This window comes from Pristiophorus japonicus, chromosome 12 (genome assembly GCF_044704955.1).
Source record: "Pristiophorus japonicus isolate sPriJap1 chromosome 12, sPriJap1.hap1, whole genome shotgun sequence".
In the NCBI taxonomy this organism is placed as follows: Eukaryota; Metazoa; Chordata; class Chondrichthyes; family Pristiophoridae; genus Pristiophorus; species Pristiophorus japonicus.
The window spans coordinates 70,828,997-70,851,740 of NC_091988.1; the positions used below are offsets into that span (position 1 = coordinate 70,828,997).

Here is a 22,744-nt window from a genome sequence, read left to right on the forward strand (position 1 = left end):
CAACATGGATTTATAAAGGTCGGGACATGCTTCAGTAATTGAATTCATTGTATAAATAACAAAGCTTTTCGACGAGAGGAATGCAGTGTACCGAGATTTGTCGTGAAGATTAAGGTCCATGTCCTTAAAGGTGAAATGGTCTGGACAGAGATAATGGCTGGAAGGAGAGCAAGAGTAAGTGGCTATTTTATGGATTAATATGTAGACCCAGTGCCCAGGGATCAGTTTTGGGACTGCTCTTGTCCATCCAGAATTACATACAATGTACAGCATAGAAACAGGCCATTCGGCCCAACTACTCTATGCTGGGTCTATGCTCCACACGAGCCTCCTCCCACCCCTCTTCATCTCACCTCCAACAATGAAGTGCTCACTCAGCACTGCACTGGAGTGTCAGCTTCGATTTATGCGCTCGAGTCACGAGTGGGATTTGACTACTCAACATTCTGACTCACAGGCGAGAGTGCTACCCACTGAGCCACAGCTGACACCATTACCGAGTTTCCGATGTAGCACCTTGTCAAACTATTTCTGAAAATAATATACGCGCAGCACATAGGTGAGAAATAGGAGGGGGCCGAGGATAGACACAAGTCTGAAGGGTTCCAATGCCCCTCTCTGTCAATTTCTTACTCTAACCATATCCATTCCAGTACTTACAAAGTATAATTTAAAAAAAAGGCTTTTTAGGATCTCAGGATAAATGAACAGAGTAATTGATAGTAGTTCTTAATCCTGGAGCAAGCAGCTCTTGAAAACTGATCTGAACCCAGAGAATAAGGCACTGGCTCTGACAGCAGCTGAAACCATGAGTACTGTACTTGGTATGTGTCAGCTGTGGCTCAGTGTCAGAACGTTGTGGGTTCAAGTCCCACTGCAGATACTTGAGCACAAAAATTTAAGTTGACACCCCTACTGTCGGAGTGGCGCACTGTCGGAATGCCGCATTGTCAGAGGGACAGTACTGAGGGAGCGCTGCATTGTCAGGGGCAGTACTGAGGGAGTGCTGCACTGTCGAAGGGGCAGTACTGAGGGAGCGCTGCACTGTCGAAGGGACAGTACTGAGGGAGCGCTGCACTGTCGGAGGGGCAGTACTGAGGGAGTGCCGCACTGTCAGAGGGGCAGTACTGAGGGAGTGCCGCACTGTCGGAGGGGCAGTACCGAGTAAGCGTTGCACTGTCGGAGGTGACATGTTTCGGATGAGACCTTAAACTGAGGCCACGTCTGCTCTCTCAGGTGAACGTAAAAGATCCCATGGCATTATTTTGAAGACGAGCAGGGGAGTTATCCCTGGTGTCCTGGAGCCAATATTTATCCCTCAATCAACATCACTGAAACAAATTATCTGGTCATTATCACATTCGCTGTTTGTGGGAGCTTGCTGTGCACAAATTGGCTGCTGCGTTTCCTACATTACACTTCAAAAAGTCCTTCATTGGCTGTAAAGCATTTTGGGATTTCCGGTGGTCGTGTCAGGCGCTATAGAAATGCAAGTCTTTCTTTACTTCTGGAGTGTGGAGAAATCGGCAAGTCAACGTGAAGGATCTGTGGCATCATCTTTCAGAGTGACTTGCCGATCACTTCTCAGATGCAGTTCTGGTGACTTGCTTTCAATTATTAAACGTTGCAGCTGGTGCCTGCTCCATCACCAGGGGCTATGTCGCATGACTGAACACGCAAGAGCATTCATTTCCTTTGTATTTGCAGTGATATCAGTTACCAAGCATTGCATTGAATTGGATGGGAGGTCACTCCTATATATATATATATATATATAGTGATTCCTGGGCAGTAATGGTATTGACTAGTTCATGTGTCACGACACCACGTCAGTTGAAATGACACGGGGCAATCTGTAAATGAGTTTTGTAATACAATATTGTGAATATCCTGGTAAGGCGTGTATATATATATATATTTTTAATATGTTGCCACTTGGTGGTGCTGTCGACTAAAATGTCGGACCGACACATGGGGATTCTGCACCCAGCAACATGTTACAAAACTATAGCAGAGTGTTTTATACAAACTTCCGTTGTTCACTTGATTAGTAACAAACTCAATCTTATGATTATAATCACTGAAGCGGAGTATTAACACAATTTACAGTTGGAGTTTTGTCAGTCGGCACGCGCTCATCTTTGAAGGATTCTATCTTCCAGAACTTAACATAAAAGCTTTTTTATATACTTTTCTCCTAATCAAACAGGAAATGGATTTGCCTTGTATGGTAGTCTTCGGTTAATGTACAGTCCTTCAACCAATTCTTGTGCGCGCAAGTTTACATTTCTCCAACATATGTACATCAGCATCCTTTCATGTAGGTTTCAATGTCCTTGTTAAACATCCTATTGACAGGACTCCCTGTTTCAGTCCCAAGGTCTTGAAACTGGTCACTTGAACAAACTGACTGTTGCTATGATCTGTAATTCTCTCTCTCCCTTGCCTGTTTCTAGGCTAAGGTATCTCTCCATCATGTACCAACACAGAGTCCCGGGGTATCCACTGACTTCATTTATATCGCACTTTACCACATGGTCTCAAACAATTGGAGTAAGTGATTGTTACCTAGACAAACTTGATAGCAGCAGCCCACCAACAGCAATGGGAAGAGAAACCATTTAATTTGTTTCTTTAAGACTCGTGTCTTCCTTCCTCATACTGCAGCCCTGAAACAAACTCTAGGTCAGCTGTGAATACAAAGGACTTAAATTGGGGCTTTTTTTCATTAAAGAAAGATTTGCATTCATATAGCGCCTTTCACGGCTACCGGATGTCCCAAAGCACTTTGCAGCCAATTCTTGGAGCATAGTGTTGTTATGCAGGAAACGCGGCAGCCTATTTGCGCTCAGCAAGCTCCCACAAACAGTAATGTGTTAATGACTAGATAATCTGTTTTTTTTGTTATGTTATTTGAGGAATAAATATTGGCCAGGACACTGGAGATAACTCCCCTGCTCTTCTTTGAAATAGTGCCATGGGATCTTTTACATCCACCTGAGAGGACTCACCTGAAAGACGGCACCTCTGACAGCGCAGCACTCCCTCAGCTCTACACTGGAGTGTCAGCCTAGATTTTTGTGCTCAAGTCTCTGGGGCGGGACTTGAACCCACGACCTATTAGAACAACGCAGATTGCGGGGTGATACGCTCGAAGTGTTTAAAATTTTAAATGCATGGGACGGTGGGTAAGCCGAGCCCAATTGCCTTCCCCAAAGTGGAGACGGTACCTCACACCCCGTACTAGTGCTCGATTAGATTGCAAGTGGCACAAGAGCCAGTGATGCAGCTTCATGTCAAAAAAGATAATCTCCTGTCTCTATTTCCTTCCCTCTCTCCCACCCACCCCCCCACCGATTTTCTCTCCTGACAGTGCTGTGATCCGAGCTACAGTTACTGGCAGCCTCTCAAACTCTCACCCATGTTCAGTTCTTCCAGTGTGAGCCTTGAACCTTGGTAGACTATTGAGTTGGAGGAAGAGGGTCACAGCTAAATCTGACCCTGTTCTTACTGAATAGCCAAACACATGCTTTCCAGCAGGAATCACTTGTTGAGAGCTATGGCTAAATAACCTCTAGATTGATTCCTGGATGAGAGGGCTGTCCTGTGAGGAGTGATTGAGTAGATTGGGCCTATATTCTCTGGAGTTTAGAAGAATGAGAGGTGATCTCATTGAAACATACAAGATTCTGAGGGGGATTGACAAGGTAGATGCTGAGAGGATGTTTCCCCTGGCAGGAGAGTCTAGAACCAGGGGTCACAGTCTCAGGATAAGGGGTGGCCATTTAAGACTGAGATGAGGAGGATGTGAATCTTTGGAATTCTCTGCCGAATGGCCTACTCCTGCTCCTAATTCTTATGTTCTAATCTTCTCTTGCTTCCTTTCCCCCACCGGGCTCTCCCCAGTGCAGGATCCTTTGACCAATTGTATTACCCTTGCTGCTAACCAGCCTGCGGGCAGCTCGCCCTGCAAGGACCATGGATCATACCTGTTGCCTTCCTAGACCGGCTCAGTCTCACATGAAGCAGCGCATCTCGGCATTGAGCTGTCGGGAGGAAGCTTTCCATTTTAGAATCCTTTGCAGGGGATAGGGATCATGCCATTTGTTTCTCTGCAGAAACTTGAGCACAAAAATCCAGGCTGACATTCCCAGTGCAGTACTGAGGGAGTGCCGCACTGGGGCAGTGCTGAGAGAGCACTGCACTACCAGAGGGGCAGTACTAAGGGAGCGCTGCACTGTCGGAGGGTCAGTACTGAGGGAGTGCTGCACTGTCGGAGGGGCAGTACTGAGGGAGCGCTGCACTGTCGGAGGGTCAGTACCGAGGGAGTGCTGCACTGTCAGAGGGGCAATGCTGAGGGAGCGCTGCACTGTCGGAGGTGCAGTACCGAGGGAGTGCTGCACTGTCAGAGGGGCAGTACTGAGGGAGTGCTGAGGGAGTGCCGCACTGTCGGAGGGTCAGTACTGAGGGAGCGCTGCACTGTCGGAGGGTCAGTACTGAGGGAGTGCTGCACTGTCGGAGGGACAGTACTGAGGGAGTGCCGCACTGTCGGAGAGGCAGTACTGAGGGAACGCCACACTGTCGGAGAGGCAGTACTGAGGGAGTGCTGCACTGTCGGAGAGGCAGTACTGAGGGAGTGCTGCACTGTCAGAAGGGCAGTTCTGAGGGAGCGCTGCACTGTCGGTGATGCCGTCTTTCGGATGAGACATTAAACCGAGGCCCCCGGCTGTCCTCTCAGGTGGATGTAAAAGATCCAACTGCACTATTTCTGGTCAATATTTATCCCTCAATCAACATCACTTTAAAAAAAAAAACAGATTGTCTGGCCATTATCACAATGTTGTTTGTGGGAGCTTGCTGTGCGCAAACTGGCTACCACGTTTCCTACATTACAACAGTGGCTACACTTTAAAAAGTACTTCATTGGCTGTAAAGCGCTTTGGGACGCCCGGTGGTCATGAAAGGGGCTATATAAATGCAAGTCTTTCTTTTTATTTGTGAAATTATTTTTTGCATTTCTTATAAGTGTGGAGTTTTTGGAGTGTTCCCCCCCCCCCCCCTTTTAATCAGGGGGCACTTGATTATTAGTTTACAACAAAAATAGTTGTAGATGGCAGCAGCCTCTCTGGGACTTTATTGAAAAAGTGAATCCAGAGCTTGCTGCTCTGAAATAATTTGTTTGATTACCTAATAAACCAGTGCTTCATTAATCACTTGCGCACTCGTTAATCCTGAGTCAGACATAGTCGAGCGTCTAGTTTGAGTCCAGTTTGGGCTCGTTGGGACCTGAAGCGCTCCCAGCTGTATTGTTCCTGTAAGTAGGCAATGCAAGAAAAAACTTGGAATAACCAGACGACTTCAAGTACATAATGTGAATATTTTTTGTTTTACCACAGAGTTTGTATACCAGCTGTGTTCTGCAGTCAATACTTTGATTTAAATGTTTCCAGTGAATCTAAGCTGCTCATCAATCTTGATCACAAGTAGTTTAAATATCCAAATATTGTTATTCAGTATGGGAATGTTGCACATAACTGGTTCGGCCTCAACTGGAGTATTGTGTCCAATTCTGGGCACCGTACTTTAGGAAGGATGTGAAGGCCTTAGAGAGGGTGCAGAAAAGATTTACAACAATGATTCCAGGGATGAGGGACTTCAGTTAAGTGGATAGACTAGAGAAGCTGGGGTTGTTGGCCTTAGAGCAGAGAAGGTTGAGAGGAGATTTGCTAGAGGTGTTCAAAATCATGATGGGTCTGCACAGAGTAGATAGAGAGAAACTGTTCCCATTGGTGGATGGGTCGAGAACCAGAGGACACAGATTTAAGGTGATTGGCCAAGAACCAAAGGCGTCATGAGGAAAATCTTTTACGCAGCGAGTGGTTAGGATCTGGAATGCACTGCCTGAAATGGTGGTAGAGGCAGACTCAATCATAGCTTTCAAATGGGAATTGGATAAGTACCTAAAGGAAAAAAAAATTGCAGGAATACAGGGAAAGGGTGGGGGAGTGGGACTAGCTGAAGTGCTCTTGTAGAGAGCCGGCACGGGCTCGACGGGCTGAATGGCCTCTTTTTGTGTTGTAACCGTTCTATGATTCAAAGTATATTTAAATGTGCGCTATATATCTCTGTATTGTACTCTTAATTCACCTAATGTATGCTGGTTGTAGCTATCCCTCTCTATCAGCTCTCTCAACCCCTCCAGTGCCTCTGTATTGTTAGACCACTTGTCCCATATCCAGTCCTGGATGAACCAAAATTAAAACCATCATCGTCATCCCCCACCTCAAACTCCGTCCCCCCCACCACCGATTCCATCCCCCCTCCCTGGCCAATATCTCCGGTTGAACCAGACTGTTCGCAACCAATGACCCTTGTAATTTTGTTTCGGGCCACGTGGCCCATTCAAAACACTGTGCATGCACGGTTTTTCTATTGCAAGCTGGCTGCGCGTCCGGGACCCCTGGAAGGCCATGTGGCAGCGGAGCATACAGGTGTAATGTACGTACCTGTGAGTATGCTCACAGGTTTGTAGAATTGTGAGTGGCTAGAACATAAGAAATAGGAGCAGGAGTCGGCCATTTGGCCCCTCGAGCCTGCTGCGCCATTCAATAAGATCATGGCTGTTCTGATCCTGGTCTCAACTCCGCTTCCCTGCCCACTCCCCATAACCCTTGACTCCCTTAACCCATCACGTGATGCCCACAAGACTCAATATAACCCCAGCCAGTTGGGTTCGGGGGATCCACGATGAGGCAGGTGGTTGTGAGCCTGGTGGATGAACTAGTAATGTGTAGTGTGATTGTTAAACTTTTTGCTAATAAACCAACTAGTTCTGAATAGCAATGTGTTGCTATGAATTATTAAGCAAAGAACCCATGAAGCAAATATATTCCAATAGGGAACATTGTTCGCAACCTTGGTGTCCTATTTGCCCCCACGCTGAGTTTTTGAGCCTCATACCCCCTCTCATGCTTCCACCTCCGTAATGTCTCCCGACTTTGCCTCAGCAACTGCTAAAACCCTCTTCCATGCCTTTATCACCTCCAGACTCAACTATTCCACAGCTCTCCTGGCCAGCCTCCCACCCTCCATCAAGTTCTGTGACTCGTAACCTATCCTGCTAAGTCCCGTTTATTCATCACCTTCTGATTGCTGACCTACATTGGCTTCCGGTCCACCAACACTTAGTTTTAATAATCCTCATCTTTGTGTTTCAGTCCCTGCACGGTCTCGCCCCTCCCTTCCTCTGTAACCTTCCAGGGCCTCCAACCCACTGGGAGCTCTGCATACCTCAGACTCTGGCTTCGTGTGCATCCTTCACTCCATTCACCCCACTATTGGCGGCCGTGCCTTCAGCCGTCTGGGTCCTGCACTCTGGAATTCCCTCCCTGTATAAACCTCTCCACCTCTTCTCCTTAAAACCCACCTCTTCAGCCAAGCTTTTAGTCAGCTTTCCAAATCACTCCTCCTCTGATTCTTGGATTACGCATCTCTGAAGCAGCTTGGGACGTTTCTCTGTGTTAAAGGCGCTATATAAATGCAAGTTGTTGCTTTGTGCATTACATGGTAAAGCACCCCTGTGCTTATAAAGCAGCGCATAATCTGAATTGTCATGGACAGTACTTTACTGAAATCCCAGTGACAACACTGCAATGAAATATGTCCTTTCAAATGTTTCTCTTGTGCTAAGACTCTGCTTTCTGCTCCTTCCATGTTAGCCGCAAACGACCAACACCGTTGAGGAGCCTCTCGACCTGATCAGGCTTAGTCTGGACGAACGGATTTACGTGAAGATGAGAAATGACCGCGAGCTTCGGGGAAGACTACACGTGGGTAGCCGCTTGGATTATTTTGGTGTCGTATTCTTAATCATTGGAATCATCCAGCATTATCAGAGGCCATTCGGCCCATCGAGCTTGTGCCGGCTCTGTGAAAGAGCGATGCTATCAGTCCCACTCCCCCTGCTCTTTCCCCGTAACCATGCAAATTGTCTTTTTCAAGTATTTATCCAGTTTGCTTTTGAAAGTTACTATTGAATCTGCTTCCACCGCCCTTTCAGGCAGCGCATTTCAGATCACAACATCTTACTGCGTAAAAGAAAAATTCTCCCTGTCTCCCCTCCGGTTCTATTACTGAGCAGTATTGTGATGGTTAATAATCCAGCGAACGTGAGTTCAAATCCCACCATGGCAGGTTGAGAATTAATTTTTTTTTAAAATCTGCAAATAAGAACAGAAGAATTAGGAACAGGCGTAGTCCATTTGGCTCCTTGAGCCTGCTCCACCTTTCGATAAGATCATGGCTGATCTTCGACCTCAACTGTACTTTCCCGCCCGATCCCCATATCCCTTGATTCCCCTCGAGTCCAAAAATCTATCACTCTGTCTTGAAAATTCTCAACGACTGAGCCTCCAAGCCCTCTGGGATAGAGAATTGCAAAAGATTCACCATCCTCTAAGTGAAGAAATTTCTCATCATCTCAGTTGTAAAAGGCCAACCCCTTATTCTCAGACTGTGACCCCGGTTCTAGACTCCCCAGCCAGAGGAAACATCCTCCCTGCATCTACCCTGTCAAGCCCTGTAAGAATTATGTATGTTTCAATTAGATCACCTCTCATACTTCTAAATTCGAGAAAATATAGGCCTAGTCTACTCAATCTCTGCTCATAGGACAATCCCCACCCCATCCCAGAAATCAGTCTATTGAACCTTCGTTGCACTCCCTATGGCAAGTATATTGTTCCTTAGGTAAGGAGACCAAAACTGTACACAATACTTCAGGTGCGGTCTTATCAGGGCCCTATATAATTGCGGTAAGACGTCTTTATTTTTATATTCAAATCCTCTTGTAATAAAGGCCAACATACCATTTGCTTTCTTAATTGCTTGCTGTGCCTGTATGATAACTTTCACTGATTCGCATACAAGGACACCCAGGTCCAATCTCTCACTGTTTAAACAACACTGTTTTTCTATTTTTCCTACCAAAGTGGATAACTTCACATTTCTCCACATGCCATGTTCTTGCCCCCTTACTTAGTCTGTCTATATACCCTTGAAGCCTCTTTGCATGCTCCTCACAACTTACATTCTCACCTAGCTTTGTATCATCAGCAAACTTGGATTCCACAGTATTTTGCTTTTGTAAAAGGATATATTACATTTGGTCCCCTCATCCAAATCATTGATGTAGATTGTGAATAGCTGAGGCCCAAGCAGTGATCCTAGCGGTACCCCACTAGTTACAGTCTGTCAACCCGAAAATGACTCGTTTATTCCTACGCTCTGTTTTCTGTCCGTTAGCCAATCCTCAATCCATGCTGGTATATTATGCCAAATCCCATGAGCCCTAATTTTGTTTAATAACCTCTTATGTGGCACCTTATTAAATGTCTTCTGAAAATCCAAATACACCACATGTTCTGGTTCCCCCTTACCTATTCTGCTTGTTACAACCTCAAAAAACTCTTAACAGATTCGTCAAACATGATTTCCCTTTCATAAATCTGTGTTGACTCTGCCCAATCCTATTATTATTTTCTAAGGGTCCTGTTGTCCCGCCCTTAATAATAGATTCTAGCATTTTCACTACTACTGATGTCAGACTACCTGGCCTGTAGTTCCCTGTTTTCCCTCCTTTCTTAAATAGCGGAGTTACATTTGCTACCTTCCAATCTGCGGGAACTGTTCTAGAATATTTGGAAGTTTTGGAATATGACAACCAATGCATCCACTATCTCTATAGCCACCTCTTTCAAAACCCTAGGATGTGGGCCATCAGGTCCAGGGGATTTATCGGCTTTCAGTCCCATTAATTTCTCCAGTACAATTTTTTTACTACAGGTACAACGTCTGAAATCTTGAATCCACAGGGCTGAATCTGTGACGGATTTCAGGTTGTGACGGATTTCGGACCTCACCGCCTGCCGATCCTCTGCTCCTCTCCACTCGCCGAAACGTCCGGTTTTCGGACAATTCCGGGTTTTGGAGTTCCGGATTCGGGACGTTGCACCTGTAATACTAATTTCTTTCACTTCCTCATTCTCGCTAGACCCTTGGTTCTCCACTATTTCCAGGAAGTATTTTGCGTCTTCTGTGAAGACAGACACAATGTATTTGTTTAATTTCTCTGCCATTTACTTAGTCCCCATTATAATTTCGCCTATGTTAACAACAACAACTTGTATTTATATAGTGCCTTTATCATAGTGAAATGTCCCAAGGCGTTTCACTGGAGTATTATGAGACAAAACATTTGACACCGAGCTACATAAGGGAAAATTAGGGCTGGTGGGAGGTATGTTTTAGGGAGCGTCTTGAAGGAGCAAAGAGAGGTAAAGAAGCAGAGAGGTTTAGGCAGGGAATTCCAGAGCTTAGGGCCTAGCCAACAGAAGGCACGGCCACCAATGGTTGAGCGATTATAATCAGGGATACTCCAGAGGGAAGAATTAGAGGAGCACAGATACCTCTGGGTGTGTTTTCGTATGATGTCGCCAAGTGACAACATATAGATGAGAAATAGGGAGCCAAGGATAGATCCTTGGAGAACACCAGAGGTAATGAGGCCGGGCCGGGAAGAGAAGCTGTTGCCGGTGATTCTCTGGCTACGATTAGATAGATAAGAATGGAACCATGCGAGTGCAGTCCCACCCAGCTGGATGCCAGTGGAGAGGCGTTAGAGAAGGATAGAGTGGTTAACCATGTCAAAGGCTGCAGACAAGTCAAGAAGGACAAGGAGGGATAGTTTGCCTTTGTCACAGTTACAAAGGATGTCATTTGTGACTTTGATGAAAGCCGTTTTGCTACTATGGTAGGCAAGGAAACTGCATTGGAGGGATTCAAACACGGAGTTGCGGGAAAGATGGGCACGGATTTGGGAGGCGACAACACGTTCAAGGACCTTGGAGATGGGGTGGTAGTTTTCAAGGTCGGAGGGGTCAAGGGTTGTTTTTTTGAGGAGAGGGGTGATGACGGCAGATTTGAGTGAAAGGGGGATAGTACCTGAGGAGAGAACCGTTAACAATGTCAGCTAACATGGGAACTGGAAAAGGAAGTCAGGTGTCAGCAGTTTAGTGGGTCTCATGGATAAGATGTGTTTGGAGAGTTCATGAGGGGAGATCAGAGAGAAACTGGAGAACGATGTGATTGTGAGGTCAGGGCTAGGGCGGGGGGATCCTTAGAGGAAGCTAGGCCTGGTGGGCTAGGGGAAGGAAGGGAAGAGGCAGAGGTGGCTGAACAGATGGTCTCAAGCTTAGAGACAAAGAAGTCCTTGAGCTCCTCACACTTATTGTCGGAGGTGAGGGTGGAGACTGGGGAGAGGGGTTTAAGAAGATGGTTAGCAGGGGAGAATAGAAGCTGGGGTTTATCTGCATTCCAGAATGATTCTGGAATAGTGAGCAATTTTGTCAGACGAGAGCAGGACCTGATAGTGTTTTATGTGGTCCAGCCAGATCTGGCGGTGAATGGCTAAACCAGTTGTCCGCTTTATCCGTTCAAGTCTGTGTCCTTCGGATTTAAGGGAGCGAAGATCAGGGCTGTACCAGAGGGAATGGCCAGGGTGAGAGAGTAATTGTTTTAATAGCGATAAGGCCATCAAAGGTGGTAGTGAGGGTGTGATTGAGCAGATCCGTAGCTGTAGAAATGTCATGGTGAATGGAGGGCTAAAGGCTGGACATTTGGGAGTTCGTAAGTGGAATTGTAAGAGAGGTTTTTCCAGGAGAAGGCACAGAAGGAGGTGGGGGGGTGGGGGGGGTCGGTGGTGTTGGCAGTTTGGGGGGGTGGGGGGGTGTGAAAGTGAGTGGCGGGGATGTGGGTGGGTGGGTGGAGAGCGATACAAGGAAGTGGCCAGAGATGGCCTTATCACGATGACACGATGGGAGTAACAAGGCCACGAGAGATGGCAAGGTCGAGGGGATGGTCGTGAATATGGGTTGAAGGGTTTACATGGAGGGAGAGATTAAGGCAGGATAGGAGGCTAGTGAACCCGGAAAAGACAGAGCGTGATGAGTTGAGATGGAGATTAACATCACCAAGGATGAGAAGTTCGGTGCAGAGGCCGAGGGAGGAAAGCAGTAAAGAAATATTGGTGATAACAATTTTATGGTACTTGGTGGACGGTAGAAAACGAGAATTTTCAATGAGAGGGGTGGAATAAGGTGAGATGCTCAAAGGAGGAGAAAGTGCCGGAGGAGTAGGGAGACAGACCCTGATTTTCTGATGAGAGCCACATCGCCACTACGGCGGTCTGGGCGGGGCAAGCGATGGAAGGTATAGCCTGGCTTATTTAAGGTTAAGGTGTCATCGCCCCTCAACCAACTTTCCATCAGAGCCATGATGTCGATGCAATCATCCACAATAAGCTTATGGATGGCAAGGGCCTTGTTCGCAAACTAATGGACATTCTGGGCCCAAGTTTCCACATGATTTGCGCCTGATTTTTAGGAGCAACTGGTGGAGAACGGACTATCTTAGAAATCGCAATTCTCCACATTTTTTTTTCTGCAGTTCTAGTCAGGTAGAACAGTTCTACTTTGGAACAGAATTTTTTCTTCAAAAGGGGGCGTGTCCGGCCACTGATGCCTGATTTGAAAGTTTCCACAGTGAAAACGTACTCCAAACTAAAGTAGAATGGAGCAAGTGAAGATTTTTGTAGAACTGAAAAAACCTGTTCTACACATTAAAAAATCAGGCGCAGGTTACAAATTAGGCGTTCAGAACGAGGTGGGGGGGGGAGGGGGAAGGGAAGTCATTAAATTCTACAATCAATCCTTATTTATACTTCTACAAATATTATACAAATAAATCCAACCTGAATAAACATTTATAAGCAAAGAAAAGATTAAATAAACCATCTTCCTACCTGTGTGAAAGTGCTTCAGCCATCATTCGTTGCCGCGGGGGATGGAGAAGGAAACCGCTGTTTGCCGCCGCGGAGGGGAGGGAGGGGAAGGAGACAGCGGTTTGTTGCCGCGGAGGGGAGGGAGGGGAAGGAGACAGCGGTTTGTTGCCATGGAGGGGAGGGAGGGGAAGGAGACAGCGGTTTGTTGCCGTGGAGGGGAGGGAGGGGGAGGAAACCGCCGTTTGTTGCCGTGGAGGGTGGGGAGGGGAAGGGAAGGAGACAGCGAGAAGGGTAGCCTCAGTGCTGATGGCAATGTGCTTTTATTAAAAAATTTTCAAAAATTAAACAGCTACAAAGAACTACAAAAATGGCCGAGTGCCAATGTTTTTTTCACACTGAGCATGCGCGAACGCTCCAACGCGCACACGCAGCGTTGCCGGCAGGAAAAAACTAATTTAAGTAGTATCCGCCCCCTCCCACTTACAAAATCGGCGCGAGTGTAGGCTCCGCCCCCCCTGGGCGCCGCGCCAATCAGACAAGGAGCTGCAAAGCGCTCGAGAATAGCGCGTTTTTTTTCTGGCGCCGTTTTAGGCGCGAAAAACGGGCGCCCAGCTCGGAGGGGCGCCCGTTTTTTTATCCTGTGGAAACTTGGGCCCTCTGGAGGGAGATGTGGAGAGGGTCGGTGATGGCTGATGCACTGCTTGTGTCCACAGGGTCAGCGCTGGGGGGGAGAGGGGGTGAGTTGGACGGGGAGGAGATTGGCAACATAATTCCCAGTGGGCGGGAAGGTCGGCGAGATGGTAGGATGGGACAGTTGAGGTTGCTCCTCGGAAGGAGGCAGCACCTAGTGCCTCGATGGGCCCTTCGGACAAAGCCAAGAGAAGCACAGAGGGAAGCTGTAGGCTTATCTAGCAGGGAGTCGAGCCTGGGACGGCGGCAGGAGAGTAGGAAGAGTAATGAAGGATGGGGGTAGGGATTGAGGAGGGAAGAGTATCTGAGAGAGAAGAGGTGAAAGGAGGCATGAGGACAGGAGAGAATGGTCAGGGATAAAGAGGAAAGAAAAGAGAGGGAGAAAGTGGAACATGTTGAATGGCTCGGGTCTGGAACGGCAGCCAAAGTGCGCAAGCAAATGGACAGGGGTAAAGCTCAGGTTACAGTGGCCTGTTTCTATGTAGTAGTTAATGGGATACAATCGTAGGGAGACCTGGGTCAAAGTCAGAGGTCCCATGGAAGGACAAAGCCGACATGAGCAGGATGGGGCCGGCATGGAGCATCAATGAATCGCTGTCCGAGGCAGGCGCATGAAGTCCAGAGCTATTTGAGGTGTAGAGAGAGCGAGGATGTGCTGTAGGAGGGAGAGTCGATAGCGGTGCAGAAAGATGGTGGCGACCTTGACGCAGGTTTGTAGGTCGCCCTAGATCAAAGTAGCGGAGAAAAAGTAAAACCACAACCAGCGACCAACAAAGTTGAGAACTGGTAGAACCAGTGAAGCAGCAGCTGCTCGCTCGAAGCCAGCAGAGCAGAACAAACAATAGAACCTGTCTGTAGGACACCCACATTTACTTTCGCTAATCTTTTCCTTTTTACATACCTATAGAAGTTTTTACAGTTTGTTTTTATGTCTCTCTCTCTCTAGTTTACTCTCATTCTATTTTCCCTTTCTTTATCAATTTCTTGGTCCTTCTTTGTTCAATACTAAAATCCTCCCAATCCTCAGGCTTGCTGCTCTTTTTGGCAACATTATAAGTATTTTCCTTTGATCTAATACTATCTTTGACTTTCTTGTTAGCCACGGTTGGACCACTTTTCCTGTGGGGTTTTTATGCCTTAAAGGAATGTATATTTGTTGTAAATTATGTATTCTATAAATGCTAGCCATTGCTTGTCTACCGTTGAACCTTTTAATGTAGTTTCCCAATCTATCGTAGTCAACTCGCCCCCTCATACCTACGTAGTTTGCTTTGTTTAGATTTAAGACCCTAGTTTTGGAATTAACTAAATCACTTTCAAACTCAATATAAAATTCTATCATATTATGGGCACTCTTCCCTAAAGGCCTCTTTACTACAAGGTTATTAATGAACCCTTTCTCATTGCACAATACTAGATCTAAAATAGCCTGTTCCCCAGTTGGTTCCTCAACATACTGATCTATAAAACTATCTTGTATACATTCCAAGAAGCTGGTGTCAGTAAAAATGACCATGAAGCTGTCGGATTGTCGTAAAAACCCAACTGGTTCATTAATGTCCCTTTAGGGAAGGAAACCTACCGTCCTTACCAGGTCTGGGCCTATATGTGACTCCAGTCCCACACCCAACGTGGTTGACTCTTAACTACCCTCTGAAGTGGCCTAGTGAAACACTGAATTGTTCAAGAAGAAGGCTCACTCCCCACCTTCTCAGGGCAACTAAGGATGGGCAATAAATGCCGACCTTGCCAGCAACGCCCACATCCCGAGAATGAATAATGTTGGGAAGGTTTCTTTCCCGAAAGGGACATTAATGGACCAGTTGGATTTTTACGACAATCCGACAGCTTCAAGGTCACTTTTGCTGATATCAGCTTCTTGGAATGTATACAAGATAGTTTTCTAGATCAGGATGTTGAGGAAACAACTGGGGAACAGGCTAGATCTGTGTACTGAGAAAGGGTTCATTAATAATCTTGTAGTAAAGGGGCCCTTAGGGAAGAGTGACCATAATATGATCGAATTTTATATTGCGTTTGAAAGTGATTTCGTTAATTCCGAAACTAGGGTCTTAAATCTAAACAAAGCAAACTGTAGGTATGAGGGACGAGTTGGCTAAGGTTGGCTATGTTAAAAGATACGACGGTAGACAAGCAACGACTAGCATTTAAAGAATGAATACATAATTTACAACAAATATACATTCTGTTTTGATTTGTTCTTAATCTATAAACATTCCCGCCCATGAATGGTTAAGTGAGACTTGCGTCTCGATGGATTAACGGCGTTACACCTGACTTGACTTGCGGCAAAGCCCTGTGTCGGTCTGATCCACGAGAGGATATGGAGATTTAAATGCTGAAAAATAAACACCTGCCGGGAATGCAAAACAGAATCTGAAACTGCATGTCCGGTGGCCCCTGGTCAACCTTCCTGCGTAACTCCAATATCTGGTTATCCCTTGAGAGGATGTGTAGCATCTGCTGGGCATCTAGAGTCAGCATCACTGGTCCTGGCTTGTGTGCAGTTTGATATTTTCCACATTCTCACCACTCTCCGGGTAAAGAAGTCACTCCTGAATTCCTTATTGGATTTATTAGTGACTATCTTATAAGAACATAAGAAATAGGAGCAGGAGTCAGCCATTTGGCCCCTCGAGCCTGCTCTGCCATTCAGTAAGATGGCTGATCTGATCCTGGCTTCAACTCCACTTCCCCGCCCGCTCCCCATAACATAGAAACATAGAAAATAGGCGCAGGAGTATGACATTCGGCCCTTCGAGCCTGCACCTCCATTCAATGAGTTCATGGCTGAACATGCAACTTCAGTACCCCATTCCTGCTTTCTCGCCATACCCCTTGATTCCCCTAGTAGTAAGGACTACATCTTACTCCTTTTTGAATATATTTAGTGAATTGGCCTCAACAACTTTCTGTGGTAGAGAATTCCACAGGTTCATCACTCTCTGGGTGAAGAAGTTTCTCCTCATCTCGGTCCTAAATGGCTTACCCCTTCTCCTTAGACTGTGACCCCTGGTTCTGGACTTCCCCAACATTGGGAACATTCTTCCTGCATTCTTCCTGTTCAGCCATGAACTCATTGAATGGCGGTGCAGGCTAGAAGGGCTGAATGGCCTGCTCCTGCACCTATTTTCTATGTTTCTATGTTAACCTGTCTAAAGCCGTCAGAATTTTAAATGTTTCTATGAGATCCCCTCTCATTCTTCTGAACTCCAGTGAATACAAGCCCAGATGATCCAGTCTTTCTTGATATGTCAGTCCCGCCATCCCGGGGATCAGTCTGGTGAACCTTCGCTGCACTCCCTCAATAGCAAGAATGTCCTTCCTCAAGTTAGGAGACCAAAACTGTACACAATACTCCAGGTGTGGCCTCACCAAGGCCCTGTACAACTGTAGTAACACCTCCCTGACCCTGTACTCAAATCCCCTCGCTATGAAGGCCAACATGCCATTTGCTTTCTTAACCGCCTGCTGTACCTGCATGCCAACCTTCAATGACTGATGTACCATGACACCCAGGTCTCGTTGCACCTCCCCTTTTCCTAATCTGTCACCATTCAGATGATAGTCTGTTTCTCTGTTTTTACCACCAAAGTGGATAACCTCACATTTATCCACATTATACTTCATCTGCCATGCATTTGCCCACTCACCTAACCTATCCAAGTCACTCTGCAGCCTCATAGTATCCTCCTCGCAGCTCACACTGCCCATCTAACTTAGTGTCATCTGCAAATTTGGAGATACTACATTTAATCCCCTCGTCTAAATCATTAATGTACAATGTAAACAGCTGGGGCCCCAGCACAGAACCTTGCGGTACCCCACTAGTCACTGCCTGCCATTCTGAAAAGTACCCATTTACTCCTACTCTTTGCTTCCTGTCTGCCAACCAGTTCTCAATCCACGTCAGCACACTACCCCCAATCCCATGTGCTTTAACTTTGCACATTAATCTCTTGTGTGGGACCTTGTCGAAAGCCTTCTGAAAGACCAAATACACCACATCAACTGGTTCTCCCTTGTCCACTCTACTGGAAACATCCTCAAAAAATTCCAGAAGATTTGTCAAGCATGATTTCCCTTTCACAAATCCATGCTGACTTGGACCTATCATGTCATCTCTTTCCAAATGCGCTGCTATGACATCCTTAATAATTGATTCCATTATTTTACCCACTACCGATGTCAGGCTGACCGATCTATAATTCCCTGTTTTCTCTCTCCCTCCTTGTTTAAAAAGTGGGGTTACATTGGCTGCCCTCCACTCCATAGGAACTGATCCAGAGTCTATGGAATGTTGGAAAATGACTGTCAATGCATCCGCTATCTCCAAGGCCACCTCCTTAAGTACTCTGGGATGCAGTCCATCAGGCCCTGGGGATTTATCGGCCTTCAATCCCATCAATTTCCCCAACACAATTTCCCGACTAATAAGGATTTCCCTCAGTTCCTCCTTCTTACTAGACCCTCTGACTCCTTTTATATCCGGAAGGTTGTTTGTGTCCTCCTTAGTGAATACCGAACCAAAGTACTTGTTCAATTGGTCTGCCATTTCTTTGTTCCCCGTTATGACTTCCCCTGATTCTGACTGCAGGGGACCTACATTTGTCTTTACTAACTTTTTTCTCTTTACATATCTATAGAAGCTTTTGCAGTCCGTCTTAATGTTCCCTGCAAGCTTCCTCTCGTACTCTATTTTCCTTGCCCTAATCAAATCCTTTGTCCTCCTCTGCTGAGTTCTAAATTTCTCCTCGTCCCCAGGTTCGCTGCTATTTCTGGCCAATTTGTATGCCATTTCCTGGTTTCCCTTGATAGCCACGGTTGAGCCACCTTCCCTTTTTTATTTTTACGCCAGACAGGGATGTACAATTGTTGTAGTTCATCCATGCGGTCTCTAAATGTCTGCCATTGCCCATCCACAGTCAACCCCTTCAGTATCATTCGCCAATCTATCCTAGCCAATTCACGCCTCATACCTTCAAAGTTACCCTTCTTTAAGTTCTGGACCATGGTCTCTGAATTAACTGTTTCATTCTCCATCCTCATGTAGAATTCCACCGTATTATGGTCACTCTTCCCCAAGGGGCGTCCCTGATTTCCCACATAGTACAGGAGGAGCATAACACGTGTCCGAGCTCTCCTGCCATGATTTAACCCTTAGATTAACTTAAATTGGCAACAACAGTGCTAAAGTTACTCACTGATATAGAAGAGAAAAAAGAAAAACTACTTACCAATCACCAGCCAATCACTTGCTCCCTTGGCTGTGACGTCACCTTTCTATTTCTTTCTACTTTTTTTTCTTCTCCCTGTAGCTGCACAAGCTGGGCCTTTAAAGGCCTCTCACCGACCCCAGACTCACGCCTCAGCGATGCACCTCGCGGCCTTTATAGGCCTCTCGCCGACCCCGGACTCACGCCTAAGCGACACACCTCCCGACCTCGCGGCCTTTATAGGCCTCTCGTCGACCTCCTGGACTCCCGACTCAGCGACGCACCTCGCGGCCTTTATAGGCCTCTCGCCGACCTCATGGACTCCCGACTCAGTGACGCACCTCCCGACCTCGCGGCCTTTATAGGCCTTGACTCCCCTGTAGTTCAAAAATCTGTCCATCTCCGCCTTAAATATATTCAATGACCCAGCCTCCACAGCTCTCTAGGCAGAGAATTCTAAAGATTCAAGACCCTCTGAGAGAAGAAATTCCTCCTCATCTCAGTTTTAAATGGACGACCCCTTATTCTGAAACTATGCCCCCTAGTTCTAGATTTCCCCACAAGGGGAAACATCCTCTCTGTATCTACCCTGTCAAGCTGCCTCAGAATCTTATGTTTCAATAAGATCACCTCTCATTCTTCTAAATTCCAATGAGTATAGGCCCAGCCTGCTCAACCTTTCTTCATAAGACAAACCCCTTCATCTCAGGAATCAACCTTGTGATCACTGGTCCTGGCTTATGTGCAGTTTGATATTTTAAATCTCCAATATGCAGTGCAGATTTACTAGAATGGTACCAGGGATGTGAGTCTTCAGTTACATCGACAGACTGAACAAAATAAAGGAAGACAGAATTGGATTTCTATAGCGCCTTTCACGACCACCGGACATCTCAAAGCGCTTTACAGGCAATGAAATACTTTTGTCGTGTAGTCACTGTTGTAATGTTGGAAAGCTGGGGTTATTCTCCTTAGAACAGAGAAGGTTAAGGGGAGATTTGATAGAGGTGTTCAAAATGATGATCCATTTCGATAGAGTAAATAAGGAGAAACTGTTTCCAGTGGCAAGAAGGTCAGTAACCAGAGGACACAGATTGAAGGTAATTGGCAAAAGAACCAGAGGGCGAGATTAGGAGATTTTTTTATGCAGCGAGTTGTTGTGATTTGGAATGCGCTGCCCGAAAGGGCGTTGGGAGCAGATTCAGTAGTAACTTTCAAAAGGAATTAGATGAGGAAAAATTTGCAGGACTATGGGGAAAGAGCAGGTGAGTAGGGATAACTGGAGCAGATTTTTTTTTAGAGAGCTGGCACAAGCATGATGAGCCAAATGGCGGCCTCCTGTGCTGTATGATTCTATGATTATTTGTTAAAAGCTTCAGCTGATTATATATTTTAAGAATAGAATGCATTAGTCCATACTGATACCCCCTTCTGTGGCAGGCAGCTAACGTCTGTCAGACGAGGTCACATTAATCAGGGTCACAGATTTTCCATTACAGAAACAGACGCAATTGCAAATTGTTACCCCAAACCATCAGCTTGGAAGCTCGTAACAAAAATGGAATTGAATTTGTTTCCTTAAATCAGCGTCTCTGATTTATTGGGAATGGTAACCTCCTGCCGATTATGAGCAAAGCTGCGAGTTTGCCATTTGGACGGGAAAACAGAATGTAATTTCCCACAACGCTGGTTAGAAACCTCGAGTCCCACGTGACTTGGTCACTGAATCAGTTTCCTCGATTTATAACTATTGGAAAAGGCTGTGCGTCGAATGCCATAAACTCATTTAATTTTACTGCCATTTCCTGTGTGGGTTAGATTTGTTGAAGGCTTTTTCAGGAAATGACACATTTGGAAAGAAAAGTATCTCAGCTCGCAGGAGAACACTAATATTTAGAAAAAATATGCAGGTATCTGGTGTTAGATTATTGAATTCCACATTGAGTAGGAGGCAGTGACTGCAAAATTGCACTGACTGTAGAGATTGAGTAGGTTGGGCCTGTACTGTTTGGAGTTTAAAAGAATGAGAGGTGATCTCATTAAAACATACAAGATTCTGAGGGGGATTGACGGTAGATGCTGAGAGGTTGTTTCCTCTGGCTGGAGAGCCTAGAACCAGGGGGCACAGTCTCAGGATAAGGGGTAGGCCATTTAGGACTGAGATGAGGAGGAATTTCTTCACTCAGGTGATGAATCTTTGGAATTCTCTCCCCAGACGGCTGTGGATGCTCAGTCAATGAATATATTCAAGATGGAGATCGCTAGATTTTTCGACTCTAGGGGAATCAAGGGATATGGTGATCAGGTGGAAAGGTCGAGTTGAGGTCCACGATAAGCCATGATCTCATTGAATGGTGGAGCAGGCTCGAGGGGCCGAAAGTTTCTTATGAGAAGAAATGTGATAGAATTGAAAAAAACAGTAAATAAAATGTTCATAAATAGGGAAAGAACAATGCCTGGAACATAAAAAGAAAGTGCTTTACAGCCAATGAAGTATTTTTTTTTGAAGTGTAGTCACTGTTGTAATGTAGAAAACGCAGCAGCCAATTTGCGCACAGCAAGCTCCCACAGAGCAATGTAATAATGACCAGATAATTTGTGTTTGGTGATTTTAGTTGAGGGATAAATATTGTCTCCAGGACACCGGGGATACCACCCGTGCTCTTCTTTGAAATAGCACCACGGGATCTTTTACATCCACCGAAGAGGGCAGACGGGGCCTCGGTTTAACGTCTCATCCAAAAGACGGGACATCCAACAGTGTAGCGCTCCCTCAGCACTGCACTGGGAGTGTCAGCCTAGATTATGGCCTGAAGTCTCTGGAGGGGAACTTGAACCCACAATCTTCTGACTCAGAGGTGAGAGTGCTGCCCACTGAGCCACAGTTGGTGCCTGAGGGTCTTACCTTAATGTATTTGGGTTTCAGAAAAACTATTTCTTGAAAAGAAAGGACGGAAAGTTAGACTGTTATGGGAAGGGTTAAGGGTTCTGGTCGAAGAAAACTTTTTCGCTCAAAGGGCTGTTAGAATATGGAATGTAGCACTGCAGGTTGCTATTAAGTCAAGCTAATCACATTCAAAATGAATCAGATAAACAGTTAAAGGAAAAGACTGGAGTAGGATTATAGTAGATATCCAGAGTAGAGCTAGCAATTACAGCACGGGATATACAGCCGCGTGGGTCCTACAGCCGCCTCCTGTGCTGTAATCCTGTTCCGAGCAAGGAGACAACACAGCTTCATGGAAAGATATCTTTGTACGTAACCCCAGCTTATTCTGTCCCCCCGGGAGAATTTTTTTTATTCGTTCCGGGATGTGAGCATTACTGGCAAGGCCAGCATTTATTGCCCATCTCTAATTAGCCTTGAGAAGGTGGTGGTGAGCCGCCTACTTGAACCGCTGCAGTTCGTGTGGTGAAGGTGCTCCCACAGTGCTGTTAGGGAGGGAGTTCCAGGATTTTGACCCAGCGACAATAAAGGAACAGCGATATATTTCCAAGTCAGGATGGTGTGTGACTTGGAGGGGAACTTGGAGGTGGTGGTGCTCCCATGTGCCTGCTGCCTTTGCCCTTCTAGGTGGTGGAGGTCGTGGGTTTGGGAGGTGCTGCCGAAGAAGCCTCGGTGAGTTCCTGCAGTGCTTCTTACAGATGGTACACACTGCAGCCACGGTGCGCCGGTGCAGGAGGGAATGAATGTTTAAGGTGGTGGATGGGGTGCCGATCAAGTGGGCTGCTTTGTCATGGACGGTGTTGAGCTTCTTGAGTGTTGTTGGAGCTGCACTCATCCAGGCAAGTGAAGAGTATTCCATCAAACTCCTGACTTGTGCCTTGTAGATGGAAAGGCTTTGGACAGTCAGGAGATGGTTATTAATTGACCTCCGGTGGTGTTGCACATCAGGAGTCGAGCCCGAATGCAGTCTTCAGGTGAAGCCGGGCAGGGGATAATTGGACCGGACTGCACACACACACAATTCTATATTCT

At 46.2% G+C, this 22,744-nt stretch overlaps 1 protein-coding gene across 2 annotated transcripts in view; it reads left to right on the forward strand.

Annotated features, from left to right (window-relative positions):
* lsm3 (LSM3 homolog, U6 small nuclear RNA and mRNA degradation associated) overlaps window positions 1-22,744 on the forward strand; it is a 37,305-nt gene that overhangs the window by 8,912 nt on the left and 5,649 nt on the right. Inside the window, exons 1-2 of one of the 2 annotated variants that reach the window (XM_070894935.1) lie at window positions 2,461-2,553; window positions 7,719-7,829. In XM_070894935.1, the coding sequence (XP_070751036.1) occupies window positions 2,476-2,553; window positions 7,719-7,829 (189 nt within the window). In that variant the 5' untranslated portion in view covers window positions 2,461-2,475. Of the gene's footprint in view, window positions 1-2,460; window positions 2,554-7,718; window positions 7,830-22,744 lie in introns of those variants that run through there. The other variant, XM_070894936.1, reaches the window with a different exon arrangement.